Below are 21,680 nucleotides of genomic sequence, written 5' to 3' on the forward strand. Positions count from 1 at the left end.
TACAGATTCAGTACAATCCCTGTTGAAAGCTCTGATTTTCTTTTGCAGAATGACAAACTGATCCTGAAATTCATATGAAAATACAAAAGGCTCAGAATAGACAAAACAATCTTGAAAAGGAAGAAAAAAGTTGGAGGATGCACACTTTTTGATTACAAAACTTACTACAAAGTTACAGTAATCAAAACAGTGTGGTAATAGTGCAAAGATAAATGGAATAGAATTGTGAGTCCAGAAATAAACCCATATGTTCATGGTCAATTGATTTTCTATTTTTCTTTGAGTATAGTTGTCTTAAAATATTATATTAGTTTTAAGTGTACAGCATAGTTATTCCATACTTTTAGATTATACTTATATTGGTTTTGGTGGTTTAGTCGCTAAGTCTGACTCTTGCAACCCCATGGACTGTAGCCTGCCAGGTTCCTCTGTCCATGGGATTTTACAGGCAAGAGTGCTGGAGTGGGTTGTCATTTCCTTCTCCAGAGGATCTTCCCAATGCAGGGATCGAACCCAGATCTCCTGCATTACAAGCAGAATCTTTACCTACTGAGCCACCAGGGAAGCCCTGGTAGCTTCATATTCAGTTGTTATAAAATACTATAAAATACTTCATATTAAGTTAGTATCAAATATTGGTTCTATTCCCTGTGCTATAAATTATATCCTTGTAACTTCTTTACTTTATACCGAGTAGTGTGTACCTCTTTATCCCCTTTACCTATCTCGCCCCTCCTCCTACCCCTCTTCCCCCAAACTCCCTGGGAACCACTAGTTTGTTTTCTGCATCTCTGGGTCTGTTTTTGTTTTGTTATAATCTTTTGTTTTATATTTTATTAATTCAAAAAATCTTTGGCCTCACTGTGTGGCACGTGGGATCTTGGTTTCCTGACCAGGGATTGAACCTGTACACTCTGCATTGGAAGGTGAAGTCTTAGCCATTGAACCGCCAGGGAAGTCCCATAGTCAGGAGATTATTCCAGGAAGCGCGTGAGGGAGATGGAGACAGACAAGAATGGAAATCCAGTAGAGAGCCCATTATGGCTTGGTTACCACTGTGAACCAATTGTCATTCCTCTTGAAGATCTCTGAGCAACGATGCAGAGTATATGCCTCAGATAGGCTCTCCAAAGACAGGAGCCTGCGGCATTTATTAACCAACCAGTTCCCATTTCCACCAGCCATGGATGCCCTAGGGATTACTTGCCCCCTGTAGAAGCTTCCATCTGGGATGCTTGAGAAACACCCTAGGGCATAAAAGTGGAGAGTAGTAGGGGTGGGTATTTGTGGTGAGACTCCAACAGCCATGGGAACTATCTGCTGCACCTGCTGCGGAAATCCACGATGGGCCAAAGGGAGGTTGCACAGAACACAGAAAGTGTCTTCTTAGAGGGTTACTCAGACTGGGGACCTGAATAGGTGCAGCAAGCAGAAGAAATTCAAGAAATGCGATTGGACAAGTAAGCTGGGGTCAGAGGATCCACTGTGAAGAATCTGATAAGCCAGGTTACAAATTTTAAACTTGATTTGCTAGTCTCTGGAAGTTAATGGTGCTCAACAAATATTTATTGAATGAATGAATGCTAATGACAGATGCACCTGGGCCAAACCAAAGCTACTGAGATTTAGACTCTAGAAAATTAGCTGTATGACCTCTAACCTCTTTAATCTTCCATTTCTCTCTCTCACTACCTTGACAATAACACCTTCTTCACAGGGTTGTGGTGAGAAATTAAATGCAATCAAAGCCATATGGCCACTAGAAATGTGGACTCAATAAATGTCAGCCGCTCTACCCTTGCCCCCATGATGACCCAAAGCCAAGTAATAAAACTGAACTACCCACCAGCTAGAGACAATGAAGTTTGCTCCTGGGATCTGTTTACAGAAGATGAATGTTGGCATTTCTGGCTATATTGGTCCTTGTGGAAAAAAATTAGTGGTATTGGTAACCACTTCCTTTGACCAAAAGGGAATCCAACTGCTGCTTTAATTAAAGGACAGAGTTGAAACTATCCTCCCAGGGAAATTACAAATTCAGAAATTGATGCTTATATGAACTTGTAGGGTTTTTTCCTTTGTATTTAAATATGGAAACATCCTCCAATCAATATGCTGTTGACTGGGGTTATCTGTCTCTGCTATGTTGCATTTCTCCCCCACTCTGAAAGCTTTTTTTTCTGCACCATGCAGCATGCAGGATCTTAGACCAGGGATGGAATCCATACCCCCTGCAGTGAAAGCTCAGGGTCTTAACTACTGAACTGCCAGCCAAATTCCACCATTCTGAAATCATGTTGTTGTACAGTTGCTCACTCATGTCTGACTCTTTGCGACCCCCTGGACTGGAGCACACCAGGCTTATCTATCCTTCACCATCTCCCAGAGTTTGCTCAAACTCATGTTTAGTAAGTCAGCAATGCCATCCAACCATCTCATCCTCTGTTGCCCCCTTCTCCTCTTGCCCTTAATCTTCCCCAACATCAGGGTCTTTTCCAGTGAGTCTGCTCTTGGCATCAGGTGGCCAAATTATTGGAGCTTCAGCTTCAGCGTCAGTCCTTCCAATGAATATTCAGGGCTGATTTCCTTTAGGATGGACTGGTTAGATCTCCTTGCAGTCCAGGGGACTCTCAAGAGTCTTCACCAGCACCACAGTTCAAAAGCATCAGTTCTTCAGCACTCAGCCTTCTTTATGGTCCAACTCTCACATCCATACATGGTTACTGGAAAAACCATAGCTTTGACTAGACGGACCTTTGTTGGCAAAGCGATGTCTCTGCTTTTTAATACGCTGTCTAGATTTGTTACAGCTTTCCTTCCAAGGAACAAACATCTTTTTAAATTTCATAGCTACAGTCACCGGTGGCAGTAATTTTGGAGCTCAAGAAAATGAAGTCTGTCACTGTTTCCATTTTTTCCCCATCTATTTGCCATGAAGTGATTGGATTGGATGCCATCATCTTAACAGAGGCCAAGATACTTGTGAACTCTGCTTGATGGAAAACCCCTGCACTGGCTGGCTGTGTCCAGTGCTTCAGTCCCTCCCAGTGGACAAAGATAGTGGTGGCCTCAAGAAGGTAGGGACAATGTCTTCAAAGCATGAAACAAAGGTGGGAGAAAAAGCAGCAGCTTGAGGGACTAGGTGAAGCACTGAGAAATCACAGGAGCTGGACACTCAACTCATGTATTTGAAAACATATCCATTTCCCCATGACAATCGGTCACAAAGACAAATAGTAATGAGTCATACCAGTGACACACCAAATTTTAAAAAAGAAGAAAGAAAGAAAAAGGAAGAAGGGATGTTGGAAAACTGAGTAAACACAGACTTTGTCCAGGAAGGAAATGCCAGAGTTGAGAAGTCTCAGTGGGAAGCACATTAACTCCCAGCCTGGAGTGATTCACAATTGGAGTAGGAATTGCAAGGTGAGAATCCAGTCATCTGCCTGTTCATTCATTCATTCATTTCATTCAACAATTATCAGCTATCTCTCAATCATGCTCTGCAAGGAGCAGCAAGAATACACACGTGGAAAAGACAGAATCCCTGACCTTGAGAGCAGCTGTGAAAGAAAGGGAAACAAAGATGTCACTGATAATTGCCATAAAGTGGAGCAAGGGCAAAAAGATAAAGACTTGTATAAGATGAAGTGTGTGACACAAAGAGGAGGGAGAGGGACCAGAAAAAGTTTCTCAGAGATAGAGCCGTATCTTAAAGGAGAGTTGGTGTCCCCCAGGCAGCAGGTAGTTGTGCCTGTGTGGAGGGACAGGAGTTCTAAGGAAGAGGAAAACGGTACATTTAAGAACATGATGTCTTTGGGACTTCCCTGGCGGTCCAGTGCCTTCCAATGCAGGGGCCCCCAGGTTCGATCCCTATTTGGGACCCTAAGAGCAACAGCGGGGCAACTAAGCCCGAGCGCCACAAACAGAAGTCCATATGCTGCAAGTAAAGATCCCACGTGCTGCAACTAAGACCTCACACAGCCAAAAATAAAGTAAAAAAAAAAAAAAAAAAAGAACAAGATGTCTTTGGGGACAGCATAGAGTTGATAAAGCTAAAGCCCACAAGGAAGGCAGAGAGGTGGGTAGAGACCAAAACTGGGAAGATCTCCTTTGTGGGAGAGAAGTCTGGACTGCATCCATCCTGGAAGTGTGAAGAGCCACGGGGTGGGAGTGGGGGGTGGGGAAGGGTTTGAACAGAAGAGTGATACTATCTCGTTTGTGGTTGCATGCCTGCTCGTTCGCTTTGGTCATGTCCGACTCTTGTGACCCCACAGACTATAGCCCACCGGGCTAATCTGTCCATGGGATTCTCCAAGCAAGAATATTGGACTAGATAGCCATGCCCTCCTCCACGGGCTCTTCCCCATCCAGGGATCGAACCCTGGTCTCCTGCTTTCCAGGCGGATTCTTTATTGCTGACCCACCAGGGAAGCCCCATTTGTGGTTAAGAAATATCTTTCTGATACCTTTCCATTAACCAGCCTTGAGGGACAGCTTGAAAGGGATTGAAAGGTGGGAGAAGGATGGTCTGTTCAGATGGTTTATATGAGCAGCCAGTGGCGAGAACTTGGAGAGGAGGGGTCACTGAGTTTAACTCCAGTCCCCAAAGGGCACTGTGGCCAGGAAGAATTCCTAGCTGCCAAGTCACTTAAGCCTCCTACAGGATCAAATTCCTCATCCTTAAAATGAAGAAAATGTGAGTCACCAACAAGGTCCTCCCTTGCAGAGAGCATGGGACAGTTGATCAGGCCCTCTCTCCGCAGACAGTGGGACCTCACCAAGGACACTGAGAAGGGGTGCAGCTGGGTGTGAAGAGGTGGTGAGGCGGGAGCCCTCCCTCCAGCCCCCGGTCCCCAGCTCCTTTCTTTTTCTTTTCAGAGGAATTGTTGAGGCCACAAAGAGGAAGCAAAGTGGAGGGTCCTCTTAGACGCCCAGGTCAGCGTCTAAGCCCCTGCCAGCCCTGGTTTGATTGAGTCACAAGGAGTCACACGGGCGTATCCTCAGCTTTGAAGCCACAGGGGCCTCTAAGCAGAGCCACTTGGAGCTGTCATCCTTGCCCGTGTCTCCCCTGAAAAGCTCTAGTGAGCAGTGGAGAGAAAGCTTTAATGGATCTCAAACACACACACAGTCTCATCCCCAGTTTTGGATTAAGGAGCTCTGTAATTTTGGACATGTTAATTGTGTGTGTGTGCTTAGTCGCTCAGTCGTGTCCGACTCCTTGGGACCCCATGGACTGTAGCCCACCAAGCTCCTCTGTCCATGGGGATTCTCTAGGCAAGAATGCTGGAGTGGGTTGCCATGACTCCTCCAGGGGATCTTCCCAACCCAGGGATCGAACCCAAGTCTCCCTTATTGGAGGCGTATTCTTTACCGTCTGAGGCAGAGAGGCACCAGAGAGTTCAACGCCCTCAATAAATTCCGGGGGTGGGGGGGAACAACCCGGCCGGTTCGCCGACGGCTCCCTTGGACACCTGCCCTCGCCGCACGGCCACATAGCCTTTCCTGCACCTTTTCCTTCTCGGTCCCAGGCGCCGCCCTGACCCAGACAGGCGAGACTGCGGAGGGCCTGCGGAGGTTGGCTGCGGCCCAGGGCGCCCCCGCGCGCTCCCTCCCCGCCGCTCTCACCTCCCCGGCTGCGCGGCCCGGCGCTCGGGAGCGGAGAGCCTGTGCGGTCTGCGCCGGTGGCGGCGGGAGCTGCGCAGCGGGACTGGCCGGGAAGGTGCGAGTCGGGCCCACGGAGGCCGCCTACGGGGTGGGCTGCTCCGCAGGCCCGCTCCGCCGGGCGCTCTCGCAGCCTCCCAGCTGCCCGCGCCGCCCAGAGGCGCCCCGAGGCTCCGCCCCCGCCGCGGCTCTCCAGACGTCGGAGCCCGGGGGCTGCCGGGCACGGAGCCCGGGCCTCAGACCGCGGGCTCCTCGCGTCCTGCCCCCGGGGGCGGACCCAGGGCCCCGGGGCCCCCACCTCCGCCGCCGCCGGTGGCCGCTGACGTCAGGGAGGCGAAACCCAGAAGAAGAAGAAAAAGGCTCGAGGGCGGAAGGGGAAAAAAACTTTATTATCATTATTTTTTCCCTTATTTTCTATCTGGAGCAGAAGTGAAGAGCAGGCGACTGCGTCAGCGCGGAGAGAGCCGGGCGCGACCCCAACCCGCTGCGCGCGGAGGCGCTGGGCCCCGGAGGCCCGAAGGGGCGCCCGGCATGTGGGACCCCCAGGACTTTGAGCGCCACTGGCGGGCCGAGTTCCCTGGGGAGGAGGTGCCCGTTATGCAGCTGGACTCGGTGCTGGACATGGAACGCGAGCTGGAGCGCAGCAAACTCAAACTGAAGTGGCTGCAACAGGTGCTGGCCGAGGAGAAGTTCAAAGCCGTCTACCTGCAGGCGGTCCTGGAGAAGCGGGACTTCGGCTGCGGGCGCCCGGAGGGCAGACTCGGCGACTGCGGGGGGGCCTCCGCGGAGGAGCCGGCGCCGGCCCGACCGGAGCGGGAGCCGCCGCGGCGGCCGCAGCGCCAGGAGGAGGGCGCAGCGGGAGGCGGTGATGGAGACCCCCGGGGCCTCTGGCTCCCTGACCCGGCGGTGGCCGCCAAGACCGAGAGTCCCCCCTACGCGTGCCTGGACCTTCCCACGTGGCCCGGGCCGGCGGGGGCCGGGGGCGCGGTGCGCAGCCTGACCGCCGCCATCCACCAGCAGCTCCTGCAGCCTCGCCTCCTCTTCAGGCCCCGGGAGGACTGCGCGCCCCCCGGCCACCATGGCACGGCTCCCAGCGCCGGGAGAGAGGAGCGGTCCGCCGGGCTCCGCGCGGGGTGGGGCTCGGAGGAGGGCGAGGCGGACACCGCCTCGGGCGCGGACGATGGGGGCGACAGCAGTGACCACGATTTCGAGATGGTGGATCTGAACGAGAAATTCGCCCTCAGCCAGTTGCTTGTGGCCCCTTGCCGGCCCGGGACCTGCGATGAGGCCGAAAAGCCGGCGCGGGCATACGGTTCCCATCGCTGGATGCACCTGATCCTCGGGGGCCGGCGGCAGGTGCGCGGGAGTCGGGACCTGGAGCAACTGGAGGCAGAGGCCAAGGACGGGCGGGGCTCGCCCCCGGCGGCAGAGGAGCCCCCCCGGCGTCGGGCTCGCGAGCACCTCCCCCAGTGGCGGCGCAAGAGGTTCCTAGGGCTGCCCGAGCGGGACTCGCCCAGCCACAGCTCGCCCGAGAGGGGCAGTGACTGCAGCCGCAACAGCTCCGACCACGAGGACGGCTCTTTTGCAGGTAGGCGCACCCCTGTGTGCATCCTCGCCTCTTGTATCCTGTATCTTGAATCCCCCACCCCTTCCTGGCACACCCAGATGGTCCTGTTTGGCCTCAGGCGCCTGAGCAGAAGGGAGATGAGATTTATGTGTTTACCTTGAAGGCACCTGTAGAACTTAAAAAAAAAAAAAAAAAGATGGTGCAAAGTGGATTTCGGTTGGGCGAGTTTAAGGAAATAAACATTAGGACGATGACAGGGGATGAAAAGATTAAGCCCTCGACCACACCGTGGGAGGAATCTATCGCTTGGGACCTCAGCCTTTCTACTTCATTGCAGCATCACCGCCACCCCCACGTCCAACTCATCCTCGCAGGTCGGCTAGGTTCCCCGGCGCCACAACTGAGGATATCCTTCCCTGCACAGACTCCAGCGGTTCCCATTTCCCCAGATTCCTCGATATGGAAGTCTCAAACTTCCACTTAATATTCTGAACGGCTCTCGAATCTTCTCCAGCCTATAGCTTGTGTTCTGGCCAAAATGAAGGAAGCTCTCACGGTGGGAGAGGTCCATTACCCTCACCACCCCCTTCCTTTGCTGACATCCTCTTCCTAGAAGGCAGCGTCTGGTCTGTCAGCTTCCTAGGAGCCTGAATGGGAAGGGGAGGGCTTAGAATCATAGAGTTTTTGAGCTGGCGGAATGGCCAGAGATCATGCCTACAGCCGGGCCTTCATTTGATACAGGAGGAAACCTAAGCTCAGAAAGATTAAGTGCTTGTTGGAGCCAGCTGGGACCTCCCCTGGGGCCTCTTGTCATTTTCTTGTTTCTCTTCATATCTGCCCTCTCTTCTGAGGACAGGACCTGGGCTTAGCCATCTTGTGGTGGAATCCCTTTTCAGTGGTCATCATGGTGCCTTGCATATCAGTTCAGTTCAGTGGCTCGTGTCTCTTTGCGACTCCATGAATCACCGCACACCAGGCCTCCCTGTCCATCACCAACTCCCGGAGTTTACCCAAACTCATGTCCATTGAGTCGGTGATGCCATCCAGCCATCTCATCTTCTGTTGTCCCCTTCTCCTCCTGCCCCCAATCCCTCCCAGCATCAGGGTCTTTTACTCAATACCTATTTATTGAATAAATGGATGATTGCATTGAATTGAATGCAGTCTTCTGGCCACCCAGCTCCCCACAGGTCAGGAATGAGAAAGGGGCCCAAGAGGAAAAGACAGATAGGAATGTGGGCTGTCCTGTGACCAACCCTCTGTTGCCCCAGGGACTGTCAGAGTCTCCTCAGCCATAGGGAAAGCATAAACTGTCCTCTGGTTGGGTCAAGCCAGGAACTTAAGATGTTTTCCCTGTTCAGTGAAGGATTAAAAAAAAAAAAAAGAAATCACTGATGCTGGGATTCTTCCAAAATCTCCATTATTAGATCTTATCTGGGTGAGCTTGCGTTTGAATGAAAAACTGTCCACTTTGCTAAAAGCACATTTGGAAGGGCCATCAAGTCATCCGTTGTGATCAATTACGCTTATTCATTAGCAGAGATTGGCTGCTTCTCCCATAGGCAATGCTTTTGCTGCCCATGCTAGTAACATTTTTATGTGCCCCCTTTAACTTAGAGTCTGAAGATTTCATTCTAGTGCCAAATTCCAAATGCCCTCCATAGAGACTACCCAAGGGGCCCCGGGCCGCTTTAGAGCTGGCTGCAATCCCATCTCGCCCCGGACTCACATCAGTCACTCTGCCAGGTGTGCCTGATGAACTGCTTTTCCCCCAGGTAGTGGTTTGATTTCTGTGCTCTCCTCTGTCCTTAAGGGCACTCTAGCACATAGAGCACCTTGATTCAGATTGGGAACTAATTCCCTCTGCCCTAACAATTTACAAGAGGTGGTCTCTCTGGGTGGACCAATGATAAAAAAAAAAAAAATTTCCCTTCCTCTGAACTGAGGACTCCAGCCAGGGCACATGTCTGGCACTTGTGGCATTGGCCTATGGTGCCTGGGCTGGTTTTCAGGCTCCATTCCAGGACCCTTCTGCAGGGCAGGCTTGTGTAGGGAGCCCTTGGAAAGCTGCGTGTGGGGCCCCTGCCTCCTGTCTCCCAAACCTCCTCAGTGAGGAGGCGAATAGAGGTGGACATGCATATTCATACAGGCATGCAGCACATCCATGCACGCCTATAACAGGTATACACACGTGCACGTGGTCATATGCGAGTGTCACGTGCACAGAGTCTAGGCAGAAGAGCCTTCAGACATACAGAGGGTGCTGGAGTGGAGAGGTTAGAGGACAGGCTTTTCCAGCTGTGGGTGACAGCCAGCCCACTGGAATCAGCGTGATGGGGAGAGAAAGCGTCATAGGCCTTCTCTGGCTGCCTGCCCTTGGCCTTCCCTGCTTCACTTCTCTCCATAGCTCTTGCCAAATTACCACCTCAGAGGCTACAATTTTGCACGTGGATCTTATTCATTCTCTCTCTCGTGTAAAATGCAAGCTCCAAAGGGCAAGGATTTTTATCTTTAATCCACTGACATAGCCCCAAAGCCTAAGAGTGTCTAGCACATACTAGGTGCTCCATAAATATTTGTTGAGTGATAGTTTTTTTTTTAATGGGATGGAATAGAATGGAAAATCAGAGTGCATTGCGCACAGTAATGGTGAGTAGTAGTCTGCTTTAAAACTTTGTTTGGTTCTGTATACTTGTGAATGTATACTGGGTGCTGATGTAGAATGTATTTCATGCTAAGGGCTGGGTCTAAAGATTTGAAAATGCTGATAAAGACCATGGGCTCTGAAGCTAGACTGCTTGTATGACCTTAGGAGAAGTTGTTTGAATTTTCTGTGTTTGGTTTTCTCTTCAGTTAAATGGGGCTAATAAACACAGATGACATCATACCGTTGATATGAAGAATAAATGGGATATCATTTCTAGAGGGCTTTGAACAGGGCTTGGCAATCATAAGTACCCATAGTATTAACAAACTACAACTAACTACAGCTCTGGGTCATTTTCTTTGAGTCAGTGCTTCAGAGCTCTCCACTCTCAGATCATTCTGGATCACAGGTGGTTTGTGTTTTTGTGTTTTTTTTCCTAGCCAGGCTCTGACTCTTTCTAGAACCTTCCAGAAACAGGGCAGGATCCAGGGCAGGGTGGTGATTTTGGCTTATGAGGCTCTCTGGCTGGATTGGCCCTTAAGCTCCTCCCTCTCCACCAGGAATCATGCCCATTGTCACTATTCAGAGAGCCTCACCCCATCGGGTTTTATTGCACAATTCAGGCTTTGCCTTCCTCTCAGAGTTTCAAGGAGAGAGAGCACATGAGACCGCACATAAAAAGGCCCAAAGGCAGAAGAAGTGCCTTCCTCCTTAGAAAAGGGTCGTTTTCTCTTAGCTGAGGGGCAGACCCTCATACCAAGACACATTTGAGTTTGTTCTACGCATAATAGACAAATTAGGGTTTGAGTTAGAATTCCAGTTCTTCTTTCTTTCTTTTTTAAAAGTGTTTATTTATTTGGCTGCCACAGGTCTTACTTGCAGTGCATGGCAAAGTGGATTCTTACCCCCTGGACCATCAGGGAAATCCCTAGAATCCCAGTTCTTTTAGTATCTTCCAGTTAGCATCTTATTGCCCTGTTGGTACTGAGGCCGACGGCATGAATGAAGGTAGTGATGCGAATGGGGTGGGGGTGGGGGCTGCAGAGCTAGAATCAGCCGTGTTGGGTCACATGTGCTATGAAGACAGACCCATGTGTGTGCCCAGGCTCAGCCCCGAAGCAGGTGTGAGGCTGTGAATGAGCTGCTGGCCTTTCTACATCTCAGTCTCTATTAACAGAAATAACAAGAATAGCTAACGCCTCCTGAGGGCTTCCTTTGTGCCTGTTCCTGTTCTAAGCATTTTACACGTGTTAACTCATGTATACCACATACCAGTTTCATAAGACAGGCCCTATTACTGTTTCCATTTTATGTATGAGAAGCATGAGGCTCAGAGGGCTTAAGTAAATCTGCCCAAGGTTACCCAGCTTGGGTACCTTGGTAACCCACAAGGTTACCCTAAGTGGCACTTAGGATTTGAATGCACGCAGTCTGACTTGCAAGTCTGTGCCTTTAAACACCAAGCTATACTGCTTCCAATGACAGCACTTACATCTCAGGGTAGTTATGAAAATGACATACAGTAAAATACTTGAAGAGTTATCTTTATTTACACACTGACCTTTAAATGCATATGTGTGTATATATGTGTGCTCATTATTATTGTTTTGTCACTGAAGTCCCCAACAGATCCCAGTTCATCTGCTGAGGTTAACTATGAGGGCTGCCGCTTGCCCATGGGACTCCTTATGGACTTGGCCTCACAGGTGAGCAGTCTGCCTGCTGGATTTTAGGTCTCCCCTCCTCAGCTGGGAGCTCTTGGGCTGCCAACAACTGCCCAGCCACGTGTGGAGGCCCTGATATTTTTCACTTTCATGTTGGCATGCTTCTGTATCATCCCTGCTATCTGTCGCCCTGGGTGACATGTCCTTCTTCAAAGTTTATGTGTCCCTTCTGTAGACTATGGCATCCCCTCTGCCACACGTGGACCAAAGAGCCCTCTCCCAGCAAAAGCCCATGTCAGGCATCCTTTTGACTGGCAGCACCATTCATCTGGTATTCTGATTGTCGTTCAGATGACAAAGTAAATATCATTAATATTTTAAATTGGTAGCCTTTTTTTTTTTTGCTTGCATTAAACTTGGCTTAGTGGAGATCAAGCAGTCTTATTTTTGCTGGCCCTCAAAAATCCTTCGTTCATTCACTTATCCATTCCACTCGACAAGGATTTATCTGGGTTTTGCTTTGTACCAGGTCTGTGTTAAGGGTCAAGACTGCAAAAATCGGTGACCTACCCTCAAGGTTCTTGTTGGCCTTTTTGCTTCTAGGGTAGAAACTTTATTGCTTCTTCTTTTTAGATAAAGGAACAACTTTCCAGCAGGTGTGAAGTGTGTGTGAAGTCACTCAGTCATGTCCGACTCTTTGCGACCCCATGGACTGTAGCCTACCAGGCTCCTCTGTCCATGGGATTATCCTGAAATGAGTGACTAAGTAAGGCCTGTCATTTAGAACCTCAGTGACATGCAAGGGCCTCAAATAAGAAAGGATCTTAGATTTGGTCTGAGAGTCTTCCTGCGCCTCCCCAGGCAGATGAGGATCCTTGAGCCCTAAAAGTAATAATCTCAGGGTCACACGGTCATGACCCTCAAGCAGGGTCTAGGAGCCAGATCGGGGCTCTTTCCATTGTAGCCGATGGTCTTTTCTTTTTTGGAATTTTAAGCCAAGAATGCTTAAGATGTGAGTCCTGTCAAAATCATAGTAACAGGCGCAGCAGACTCTCATTTAACCTCATTTAGTGGGTGGAACGGAGAAGGCAATGGCACCCCACTCCAGTACTCTTGCCTGGAAAATCCCATGGACGGAGGAGCCTGGAAGGCTGCAGTCCATGGGGTCACTGAGGGTCGGACACAACTGAGCAACTTCACTTTCCCTTTTCACTTTCATGCATTGGAGAAGGAAATGGCAACCCACTCTAGTGTTCTTGCCTGGAGAATCCCAGGGACGGGAGAGCCTGGTGGGCTGCCGTCTATGGGGTCGCACAGAGTGGGACACAACTGAAGTGACTTAGCAGCAGTAGCAGCAGCAGTGGGTGGAAGTTATTCTTCCCACTCTGTAGATGATATACGGAGGCTGGGAGAGGTGAAGACATTTACCCAACCTCAAACAGCTTGTGGTGGAGACAGCATGGAACTTGGGTCAGTCTTACAAAGCTGACACTTTCTAGCTTCCAATATGTAAGGCTTTCCTGGGCCTGCTGTAGATTTCCAGATTTCTCTACTTGGGAGGCCCTGGCATCAGATTCTGCCAGGCTACCAAGAGGGACTTGTTATTCTTAATCTTCATGGGAAATATATTTCCTACTAGGTACTCATGTTACCTAGTTTATTTGTAACCTGATGGGTTATTTTCTCTCTTCCCGTTAGTGACTAATGAGATTTTTGCTTCAGGAAGAATTCTTGTGTTCAGTGGCTGTGTCTGAATGTCTTAACTCAAAATTTTCAGCCTTGGATGTGATAAAGTAATTTTTCCCCCCTATTCCCTGTTGTGGAGAGATATTAAAAAAACTGTTACAGATACAGGAGCTGGTAGCTGGCTACAGTTCATTTGTAACCGAAGTGACGTGGATGGCATCACTGTTTGCTTGGTTTTCTAATGCATGTTCCACCATCTTAGCACTGTCTACACTTCATGAACACCAGCCAACCAGGCAGATGTGGGTGAGCTTGTTAACAATGTCTTCCTCCTCTACAAGTAGTAAATGCCCTCAAGCCTGAAAACTTTTCCATTCCTCTGATCTGTTTTTCTTCTGATGAAGAGTCTGTTCACAAAGCAGTTGGCTCTGTATTTAACTCTGGATCTTTGTGTATGTGTGTGTGTTGTTGTTTTTAATTAATTTATTTGGCTGAGTTGGTTCTTAATTGTAGCATGCAAGATCTTTTAGTTGCAGCATGTGGGATCTAGTATCCCTCTCAGGGATCGAACCCAGGGCCCCTGCACTAGGTGCTCAGAATCTTAACCACTGGACCACCAGGGAAGTCTCTGGATCTTTGTGTTTTGAAGTCAGGATCGTCATACCTTTTCCTGGCTTTGAAAGAATGGTACAAACACTTACCACATCTGAAGAATGGGCTGGATGTTGCCTAGCTTGCAGGGTTGTATGGTTTCCCTTGGACAAGTTACTGACTCTCTCTAAGCCCCAATTCCTTGTCTGCCAAGTGGGGGTAATAATGATGAGACTATATGATACTCTTGTCATGAAGCTACAGTCAGATAATGTGTGTAGAGTCCGTAAGCACACAATAGGGCACATAAGTGTTTAATAAATCTTAGATGGTGTAACTGTTACTGTCTTAAGTCTAGGAATTTTCAGTCAGCTGACCCAGGCCACAGCTCACACTTATATTTCTTCATGGAACGAAATTCCCCAAGCCTCTTCATCTGCTTCTTTCTCTCCTTTCTTACCTCGCTCCAGGTCCAGTGATGTTTTGCTCCTTCAGAGGGAGCAAATCTGTGGTCCCTAATCCTTCCCCAGTCACGCCCTGTCTCCACTGCAAATCCGTCATCTGTCTCCTCCTTACTTCCTGTTCTCTACCCTCTTGGCTTCAGCCTGCGCTCATTCTTGTCAGTGTCTTTTCCAATGCTTTTTCTGGCATTTGAGATGCCCTCCCTCCTTCTCTTCCCCAGTTGTGAGTCCTTCCTTTAAGGCCTGGCCTTTTCTGTGGAAACTTGTATTAGTTAAGATATGGGTTTGCTGCATTCAACAAACCCCCCAAAAAGCAAGATAGAGGTTTATTTATCTCTCATATAAAGGAATTCTAGAGACAGACAGTCCGGGGGAGAATGGCGAGCCTATAATTGAAAGGAATCTATGTTTCTTTTTGCTTTTCTGTTTCAAGTTTCCTCATGGTCCAAAATAGCTACTGGACATCCAACCATCACATTCTTGTTTCAGGCATGAATTAGAAGAAAGGAAGAAAGGACATAAGAATGAGTAGCAGCTGTTGGTCTGCCTTTTAAGGCACTTTCCTAGAAGCTTCTCTCGACAGTTTTTGCTTAGATTTTACTAGCCATCTCTAGCTACAAGGGAGGCTGGGAAATGTAGTATTTTATCTGGGCATATGGCCACCTCAAATAAAATAGGGTCTCTGTTGCAAGGAAAAATGGAAGAATTGATATTGAGTAGGCAACTAGCAGCTTCTGGCACAAGCCTTTTCCAAGTACTCCAACCCATCTTGTGGTTCTTAGAGTGAGCCCCATACTTACACAATTGTTTTATTATTGTGCCATCTATTGATTCATTGACCCAGTGAACAAATAACAACTGAACCACTGCTCTGTGCAAGGCACGATGCCTTTTATATGTTTACTGTGAAGTGTTGCTCTCAAACTAAGAGGTTAGCTGGCTCCTCGAAAGCAGGGATCATGGCTTATCCTTCTTTTTCTCCCTCACAACAGTATCTATCTTTCACAAGGCTGGGTGCACAGCAGGTACTTGATGAGCTGTTGTTTAGTCGCTAAGTCATGTCCAACTCTTTGCCACCCCATGAACTGTAGCCCGCCAGTCTCCTCTGTCCATGGGATTTCCCAGGCAAGAATACTGGAGTGGGTTGCCATTTCTTTCTCCAGGGGATCTTCCCTTGATAAGTAGCCGGTTGATTTTCTAAGAGTCACAAAGGAGAAGCTCAGTGGAGACTTAAATTCCAGCGTGGTACTATGCCCGATGATTCTGGTTATGTAAGATTTGTTTGGGGTTCAGTCTGGTTTTGAGGAACCATAGCAAGAGTGGGACCTGGGTCACCTCTCAACATCAAGGCTGGGTGTTGTGGCCACACAAACTTGACCAGGTGTTGCGGTGGAGTTGGCTATTTAGGAAACGATTCTGTTTGGATTCTAAACTAGAATTATAAGCAGAAATGTCTGTGCCTGATTGACTTTCTTTACCACGGCTCTGTCTGTGTAGCTGTTTTTCCATTGCGTGAATTGCTCCTGTTATTTCTGCACTGCAGAGCTGCAGAGTAAATCTGCAGTCTTTCTGCAGTGAGCAGAGCTTTGGTTCGTGTTCCTGTCTTCCCGTTTGATCCCTGCTCTTGTCTGCCTGAGATAAGACTGTCTGAAGGGAGGTTGCCTAGAGCTTATGTCACGTCTTGCGGCTGCTGCGAAAATGATTGTTTTAAAATTTTTATTGGCACTTAGGAAGAAAGAAACTAGAAGATATTTTGCTTCTACTACCTGCAAGGCACTGTGTTAGATGCTTAACCTATGTGATCACATTTAATATTCAGAACAGTCTACTCTTCTTTTCTTACTATAAAAGAGGCAATACTATTCTCTGTTTTGCAGTTGAGGAAACAGACCTGTTAACCAACAAGCCCAAGTTTGCTTAGGGCTAAGTGGTGGGATTGTTTACTCTCCCATCCGAATAATTAACTAATTAATTACTTTTATTGAGAGATAATTCACATGCCATAAAATTCACCTGTTTAAAGTGGACAGTCATGTTTTGTACAATATTCACCAGGTTGTGTAATCGTCACTCTATAATTCTAGACCATTTCCACCAGTCAAGTGGGACTGTTTTGAGTCCAGGCTTCTCCTACAACTGTGCCGTTTCCTCTTCTAATTTGCCACATGCAGTGATTTAAAATAACTAGACCGGATTTGGGGGAAACATCAGGGCTAGTTTGGGTGAGATATGTACATAAAAAGAGCATCGCCTGTTAAGTCGCTTTCTTTCCATTACTGTTGTAGTCCTGGTGTCCCTTTGAATGGCTGCAGAATGGGGCTGGCTTTAATTTCTCTGGGCCCCATCCCTGCTTGTATTGCCTGATCTTGGAGCAGGGGCCAGAAAATCCCTCATTCCTGCCCTGGGGATGTGATTGACATGGTGAGAGGCACTCTTATACTGAACTGTATCTTATTTGTCTTTATAGCCCCAGAATGTCATAGTTCTTGACATATAGGAGGTGCTTATAAATGTTCATGAATATGCAGAGGTTTATTCCATTACCTCAAATCACTGCCATAACTTATCGTTCTGCCCTTAGCCTTTCTCCTCCAGCCCCAGATATCTTCTGCATAAAGACGAAGTGATTATTCTAGCCCCTAAATCGAATGAGATTAGACAGACTGAAGTGATCACACTAGCTGTCCTGGCCCTTTAAAAGACTTTCCCCCAAGTCCTACCTAGCAACTGCTACTTCCATGCTATTGGCCCACACTGAGTAGTATGGCCTGAGCTGCCAGGAGGCTTAGATAATCAGGAATTTTCAGTCTTCAGCATCTATAGTAAAGAACGTTAAGGGAGAAGGGGAACTGTGAATGGCTTTTGGAAAACCAGTGCAGTGTTGGCCCCACAATCCTTGCCTGAACTTGCACATTCATTTGAACAGTTATAAAATGGATTAAAATGGTTTGCCTCTCTGTTCCCCTACTGGATTTCATGTCCCTAAATTGTGTACGTTAGAAGATGATCATTTTAGAAAATTTTAGTATTCCTGCCTCTAACACAATGCTGGCATATTGTATTTAATGAACAATAAGAGAATGACTCTGGGCTTCCTTGGTAGCTCAGTGATAAAGAATCCACCTGCCAGTGCAGGAGACACGAGTTCAATCTGTGAGTTGGGAAGATCCCCTGGGGAAGGAAATGGCAACCCATCCAGTATTCTTGCCGGGGAAATCCCATGGACAGAGGAGTTTGGTAGGCTACAGTCCATGGGATCGTAAAAGAGTTAGACATGACTTAGCAACTAAACAACAAGAGAAAGATTGTTTATTTTTCAAATAAGAATTTCATGGACAGACTATTGGGGTCTTTAGCATTTAACACCTTTTTCATTTTCTCTGCCTCTTCTTATTCTTTACCTCCCTTCTCCTCTTCTGTTTTTTGGATCACCGACTGGGTGACATGTTCTAGAACTTTTGATTCTCAAGGGCTGTGTTGTGCTCTTTTTCCTGAAGCCATTTTCAAACATCACCATTTCAACCACGCCGCAGGGAGATTTTAAATTGTGCCCTCTGGCTTGCTACCATATCCACCCTACCTATCGAGAATTTGCCATTTTGCATCCCTCTTTCTGATAGGAGTGTGTTGTTTCTTGAAGGTGGTCAGTGCAATACTTCAAATCTGCCCAACTAGGCCTTCCCCAGCTAATGAAGATTTGTGCTTGTCATTAAGACCGTAAACTAAATATTTAGATTCTCCTTTGCTGTCTAGGAACATGGTAGGTAGGATTATGTTCTTGATTCCCTTCAAAATGAGTAGGACCGTTTGCCTAGTTCTAACCAGTGAGTTTGAATGGAAATGATGTGTGCAACCTCCAAACCAGAGCATTTAATGTTGGAGTGAGACCCTTCAGAGCACTCTTTTTCACTGGCTTCTGCAATGTATGCTGTTCCAAACAGTAGCAATTCCGTTATCCTGGGTCTTAGAAGGAGGGTAATACAGAGCAGAGCTCCTATTCAACCCTCAGTGGCCATGTCCTGGAGTGAGAAATAAACCATTGTTATCTTAAGCTGCTGAAATGTTTGGTGCTGTTTGTTACTGCAGCACTACCTCGTTTATCTTGACTGATACAAACACCTCACTTATATTCATACAGAAGAATGGCTCCCTGAGCCTCAAAAATCAAAGTAATGTCCTGAAAATCTCCAAGTTCCCTTCTCACTGAGGCCAAGGGGTAACCATAGCTGTTTATGTATTTGAGAGGGTGGGTCTCAAAAATGTGAAAAACAATGTCAGATATGGCTGAACAGTTTCACCATTGTTTCATTCCGTGATTTGTGAGAAGGATATATAAGACTCAGGCTTCCCTGATAGCTCAGTTAGTGAAGGATCCACCTGCAATGCAGGAGCCCCGGGTTTGATCCCTGGGTTGGGAAGATCCCCTGGAGAAGGGAAAGGCTACCCACTCCAGTATTCTGGCCTGGAGAATTAGGGTCACAAAGGGACACGACTGAGCGACTTTCACTTTCACTTTATAAGACTCAGTAGCAGACTGTACTCATGACTAAGATTTTTTTTACAGAGGATTCAGAGAAAAAGCAAGAAAAAAAAAAAGTGTGTATCAACAGACTCCAGAGAGGTCCAGCACAGGCCTTTGATGTCCTTCCTTGTCTGAGGCCATGTTGGAATATTCTAACAGCAAACTATTAATATAAAGATGTGTGGAATATCTTCCCTCAAAGCAGTCTGTTTGAATCTCAAGGTTTGGATTTTTTTTTAACCATAAAGAATAGATTCAGTTCAGTTCAGTTCAGTCACTCAGTTGTGTCTGACTCTTTGCAACCCCATGAATCGCAGCACGCCAGGCCTCCCTGTCCATCACCAACTCCCGGAGTTCACTCAGACTCATGTCCATCAAGTCCGTGATGCCATCCAGCCATCTCATCCTTGGTCGTCCCCTTCTCCTCCTGCCCCCAATCCCTCCCAGCATCAGAGTCTTTTCCAGTGAGTCAACTCTTCGCATGAGGTGGCCAAAGTACTGGAGTTTCAGCTTTAGCATCATTCCTTCCAAAGAAATCCCAGGGCTGATCTCTTTCAGAATGGACTGGTTGGATCTCCTTGCAGTCCAAGGGACTCTCAAGAGTCTTCTCCAGCACCACAGTTCAAAAGCATCAATTCTTCGGTGCTCAGCCTTCCTCATAGTCCAACTCTCACATCCATACATGACCACAGGGAAAACGAGAGCCCTCTATGCAAATTATTTTATTTGATTGACAGAATAAAACAGTTTATGGTAATAAGATTTTATCCTAGTATTTACTCAAATAAACAACCCAACTTTACACCTAGCGGAGTTAGAAAAAGAAGAACAAATGAAACCTGAAGTTAATGGAAGTAAAGAAATAATAAAGATCAGAAGAGAAATAAATGAAATATAGAATTACATTAATTATATAATAAATACAGAATTAATTCTATATGGAATTAAATTATAGAAGTAGAAAAGATCAATGAAACTAAGAGCAGATTCTTTGAAGAGATAAACAAAACTGATAAAGCTTTAGCCAGACTCATCAAAGGAGAAAGTGGACCCAAATAAGTAAAATCAGAAATGAAGACAGAGAAGTTACAGCCAATACCAGAGAAAATCCGAAGGATCACAAGAGATTGTTGTGAATAATTATGTACTGTCAAAATCGAAAACTTGGAAGAAATGGATGAATTCTTAGAAACATACACTATCCATAACTGAATCAGGAAGAAATACAAAATATGAGCAGACCACTACCTGTAAAGAAATTAAATCATGATTAAAAACAACAACAAAAAGCTCTCAATAAACAAAAGTCCAGAACCAGGAAGCTTCATAGGTGAATTCTACCAAACATTTGAGGAATTGACATGTACCCTTCTCAAAGTAAGGGCTTCCCTGGTAGCTCAGCTGATAAAGAATCTGCCTGCAACGTGGGAGATCTGGGTTTGATCCCTGGGTTGGGAAGATCCCCTGGAGAAGGGATAGGCTACCCACTCCAGTATTCTGGCCTGGAGAATTCCATGGACTATATAGTCCGTGGGATCGAAAAGAGCTGGACACAACTGAGTGACTTTCACTTCACTTCTCAGAGTATTCCAAAAATTTAAGAAGCAACACTTCTGAACTCATTTGATGAGGTCAGCATTACCCTGATACTAAAACCAGATGAAGACACCATAAGAAAAAGAAAATTATAGGCCAGTATTATCAATGAACATAGATGCAAAAATCCTCAACAAAATATTGGCAAATCAAATTCAACAGTACATTAGAAGGATGGTACACCATGATCAAGTGGCATTTATCCCAAGGTAGCCAGAATAATTTAATACCTGCACGTCAGTCAATATAATGAACCACATTAACAAATTAAAAAATAAAAATTATATGATCATGTCAATAGATGCAGAAAAAAGCTTTTGATAAAATTCAACATCCATTTATGGTAAAAGATGTCAATGTAGTTAGCATAGAGTGAACATACCTCAACATAGTAGAGACCATTTATGATGAACCTATAGCCAGCATTGCACTCAAAGCTGAAAAGATTTCCTCTGAGATCAGGAACAAGACAAAGCTGCCCATTCCTACCACTTTTATTCAACATAGTATTAGAAGTCATAACCATAGCAATCAGACAAGAAAAAGAAGTGAATCCAGATTGGAAAAGAAGTGAAACTGTCACTTTTTACAGATGACGATACTATGTATAGAGAGAATCCTAAAGATACCACCAAAAAACTATGAGAATAAAAGTTTTGAGGCTTTTTATGAGGAACTGGTCACATGGGCATATTCAGCTAAACGGCCAATCATGGCAACCAGATATAGGGACCCTCGAAATGTAGGTAGATGTGCATTACCAGTCTTGATATTTGCACACTGCTGACAAGCATGGTCCATTGCTCCAGATGCAAAACCATGAAAGGACGCTAGAAATTTAAAACCATGTGGACTGTGCATGTGTGACCAGTCATGTCCACCATAGTGTCATTGTTTTAGTAGCATATTAACTTATTTGTGACAATGGAATGCACAGGGATTTTGCACATTTGGAATTAGCATCACACTCAGAAAAGTTCCTGAAATACAATGCAATTTTCCAGCATCTTTGTCTGTTGATTAGATTTGGGGGGGCTTTCCTCACAACCTACCCAACCACTTATACTATTATTTCCGATCATAAAGAATAGACTTTTTGAAACTATCAGGGTGTAACTTGGGAATACCTGACTATAATGATATTGTTTTGCCATTCTGAGTGTTTAGTAGAAGTATATATTACACACGTACTTTAATCAATACAGCCCCATGAGGCTAAGTATTATTATTCTTATTCTATAATAATAATGTCTAGAAACACTGAGTCACTTACCCAATGAGT

General features: G+C 46.6%; 1 protein-coding gene across 3 annotated transcripts in view; it reads left to right on the top strand.

The window, feature by feature from the left end:
- Positions 1 to 5,858: 5,858 nt before the first annotated feature.
- ABR (ABR activator of RhoGEF and GTPase) overlaps positions 5,859 to 21,680 on the top strand; it is a 187,969-nt gene continuing 172,147 nt past the window's right edge. For all 3 annotated transcript variants that reach the window (XM_042255475.2, XM_042255476.2, XM_042255477.2), the window contains exon 1: positions 5,859 to 7,252. In XM_042255475.2, coding sequence (XP_042111409.1) covers positions 6,196 to 7,252 — 1,057 coding nt within the window. In that variant the 5' untranslated portion in view covers positions 5,859 to 6,195. The remainder of the gene's footprint in view (positions 7,253 to 21,680) is intronic.

Source organism: Ovis aries, chromosome 11, assembly GCF_016772045.2.
Source record: "Ovis aries strain OAR_USU_Benz2616 breed Rambouillet chromosome 11, ARS-UI_Ramb_v3.0, whole genome shotgun sequence".
In the NCBI taxonomy this organism is placed as follows: Eukaryota; Metazoa; Chordata; class Mammalia; order Artiodactyla; family Bovidae; genus Ovis; species Ovis aries.